The 3834-nt window shown below is 36.0% G+C and overlaps 1 protein-coding gene across 1 annotated transcript; it reads right to left on the bottom strand.

Moving 5' to 3' along the window:
- Positions 1–2380: 2380 nt before the first annotated feature.
- On the bottom strand, positions 2381–3595 carry LOC109179502. Its single transcript, XM_019329011.1, has one exon. It carries the CDS (start codon positions 3593–3595, stop codon positions 2381–2383), a length of 1215 nt encoding a protein of 404 aa, XP_019184556.1.
- Between the last annotated feature and the right edge of the window lie 239 nt (positions 3596–3834).

The following is a 3834-nucleotide window of genomic DNA, read 5'->3' as shown; positions in this document are numbered from 1 at the left end:
AAGACGACAGTTTTGAATGTTTATGTCTATGTGAATATGAACCACAAGGCCAAGGTAATTTGAGTACTTCCTTGCATTTGGGCTCAGAGGCCTATTATTCTCATCGAACTCAATTACCTTAGACTCATCCTCTGGTCTCTTCTTTAACATTTTACTGCAAGTTGTAGCTCCTCTTGCTTTACGCACTTTGCTCTCTGTTCCCTTTGAAGATTCCTCCACCACCGGATCTGTGTGATCATCAGCCATGTATATATATACCTGCACATGCATCAGATAACTATGTTATAAAGAACATCTTATAAAATATAACCATGTTAAAAAATAATAATAAGATTACATTATAGAAATTATACTGTCGGATGGTCAATCCTCAACCCTTCTTTATGATCAGTACACATGTAATTAGTATGAATGTTATCTTCACATAAAGTCACTTGTTGAATACCAATAGAAAATGGTGGGGTTTCATCAAATTGGTCATATTCCTCTTCATCAACAACATCACCAACACCAAGAATACTTCTTTTGCCTTGTAAGACAATTGACCACTTACTATCAATAGGATCAGAAACATAGAAGACTTGTTTAGCTTGAGATGCAGGTATAAACGGTTCATCATGATATCCAAGCCGACCAAAATCAACTAAGGTAAAACCCAAATCATCTACACGGACACCCCGCCTGTTATCAACCCAAGAACATCAGAATAGAGGAATCCTAAACACCTTATAATCAAGTTCCCAGATTTCATCAATGACTCCATAGTATGACATAGTAGCATCTACCGGGTTAGTATCTTTAGCACTAGAATACTCTCTTGATTGTGCTACTAATGTCACTCCACTATTTTGCACTATACTTTTTTGATCTTGACATTTTGTGTAAAACGTATACCCATTAATATCATATCCCTCATAAGTGCTCACAACAAATCTAGGGTCATACGATAACCATCTAATGGTTTCAGTGATATTATTTGGCATTTGAGATAACTCTTGCATCACTGTATCTTTGAACCATGTGGTAAATGTAGAATTGTGTTCTTTTGTCACCCACATTTCACCCTTAGAAGGATTTTGTTGCCTTATAATAGACAAGTGTTGTTCCAAATATGGATGAACCTCAGAAAGCTGCTGCAGTACGAGATGATGTGCTTGATTTTGGATTATTTGACTTGGGACATGTGTTTTAAACCCAATGGTACCTTTTCCTGTGAGTCTTCCCCCATGACGTGATTTAGAAACACCAATGGACTGAACATTAGCCAAATAATCAGTACAAAAATCAATGACTTCTTCAGCGCCATAAGCTTCAATTATACTCCCCTCTGGCCGATATCGATTTCTCACATATCCTTTCAAAATTCCCATGTATCTCTCAAATGGATACATATACCTCAAGAATATAGGACCACACATTTTAATTTCCCACACTAAGTGAACTGTTAAATGCACCATAACATCAAAAAATGATGGAGGGAAATACATTTCAAACTGGCATAAAGTTACTACCACATCAGCTTGCAAAGAATAAAACACCTCAAGATCAACAACTTTACTACTAATGACATTGAAAAAGTAGCAAAGCTTTGTAATTGCTTGTCTAACATGGTTAGGTAATATGCCTCTAATAGCAATAGGTAACATATGTTGCATTAGCACATGGCAATCATGTGATTTCATACCAACCAATTTAAGGTCCTTCATTGAAACAAGCTTTTTAATGTTAGATGAATAGCCCGAAGGAACCTTGACCATTTAGACAGCTACAAAAACTTTTTTTTCCTTTTTAGACAGAGTATAACAAGCTGGAGGTAAGTATGCCCTCTTTCCAGATTCTTGTGGTGCTAATTGAGTCCTTATCCCCGATTCTACCATATCTTTTCTAGCTTTAATACCATCTTTCGTCTTACCTTGAATATTCAACAATGTCCCGATAATGCTATCGCAAATATTTTTCTCCACATGCATTACATCAAGACAATGTCGAAAATATAAGTGCTCCCAATATGGTAAATCCCATAATATAGACCTCTTTTTCCAAATATTCTTTTGACTTGTTTTTGAAGTTTTTCCCCACACATTATCAATGTTTTTCACTCGTTCATAAACAACATCCCCTGATAATGGTAAGCGAGCAACTCCAGTCTCAGATTTTCCATTGAAAGTTTTTTTCCTCTTTCGATAAGGATGGTCAATAGGTAAAAAGGTTCGATGACTCATGAACACATTTTTCCTACTGTTGTTCACTCAAAGATCAACTGTTTCATCTTCACAAACAGGGCATGCCTTAGCCCCTTTAGTAGTATACCCTGACAAGTTACCATATGCTGGGAAGTCATTGATTGTGCAGAACAGCATGGCTCGTAAAGTAAGTTGGTTTAACTATGAGCATCAAATACTGTCACACCTTCATTCCACATCATCTTTAAATCTTCAATAAGCGGTGCCAAGTACACATCTATGTCGTTTCCTGGTTGTTTAGGACCAGATATTAGCAATGATAACATGATGTACTTGTGCTTCATACACAACCACGGAGGAAGATTGTAAACTGTTAAAAGAACTGGCCAAGTGCTATGGCGACTGCTCATGTTACCATGAGGATTCATTCCATCCGTGCATAGTCCAAGCCTAAGATTTCGATTTTCAGCACCGAAATCAGGAAACTTCTTATTAATGTTCTTCCACTGAGGAGAATCGGCAGGATGTCTCAACTTTCCATCTTCTTTTCTCCCACTAGCATGCCATTGCAAATTCTTCGCATCCTTTGCATTTGCAAACAAACGTTTGAATCTTGGAATCACAGGTAGATACCACAACAACTTCGCTGGAGGACCTTTCTTCTGCTCACATGCATCATCAAGCCCTTTTCGTTTATAACGTGATGCTCCACACTTCGGACACACATGCAAGTCTTTGTTTTGATTCCAATAGGAAATACAATTGTTTGGGCATGCATGGATCCTTTCAATCTCCATACTCAACGGACATAACATTTTCTTTGCCTCATAAGTTAAACAAGGAAGTTCATTCTCATTAGGAAGCATGCCCTTTAAAAGCTCTAATAACTCCGTGAAACTCTTATCACTCCACCTATTTTTTGCTTTTACGGTATACAATTTAAGCACTGCTGATAACTTTGTAAATTTACTACATCCAGAAAACAAAGGTTTTCCAGAACTCCCAAAAAAACTTTCAAACTCTTGAGGCATTTCATTCAAATCCCCTTGCATATCACGCATCAATTCATCTAGCCGATCATTGTCTCCATCATTTCCAACATTATCTTCATTACTTTGATCTTTTTCTACATTTTTTCTACATTCTCTTTGATTTGTACTGTTACTAGTAAGGACAGTTTCACCATGCCATATCCACCGGTCATATCCTAGCTTAAAACCACGACGTATCAAATGTTCCTTAATTTGTTCAGAACTACGAAACTTTTTTAGATTTCTACAATCATAACAAGGACACACTAAATATTTTTCACCAATTTTACTTGCATATTCCTCGGCAATTTTAACAAACTCTTGAACCCCATGAACATATTCAAGTGTATTGCATTTTTTATACATCCAACTCCGATCCATATCTCCTATATATTGTCACACAACATTAAAGATATGATAAATGAGTTAGTTTATTAATTTATAACTTAAAGGTTCAAATTAAAGCTTTAACTAAATAATTTTAAATTTAAAATATTATCTAGACCAATTAATTTAAACTAATAATAATACGCAATAACCATACACATTTTTATATACATATACAATTCACCAATATGCATTTGAAAGCTGTCAAGCAGCCTTGTATATAAAGCCCTTGG

Source organism: Ipomoea nil, unplaced genomic scaffold (genome assembly GCF_001879475.1).
Source record: "Ipomoea nil cultivar Tokyo-kokei standard unplaced genomic scaffold, Asagao_1.1 scaffold0926, whole genome shotgun sequence".
Classification (NCBI taxonomy): domain Eukaryota; kingdom Viridiplantae; phylum Streptophyta; class Magnoliopsida; order Solanales; family Convolvulaceae; genus Ipomoea; species Ipomoea nil.
This window is presented reverse-complemented; position numbering and strand designations above follow the sequence as displayed.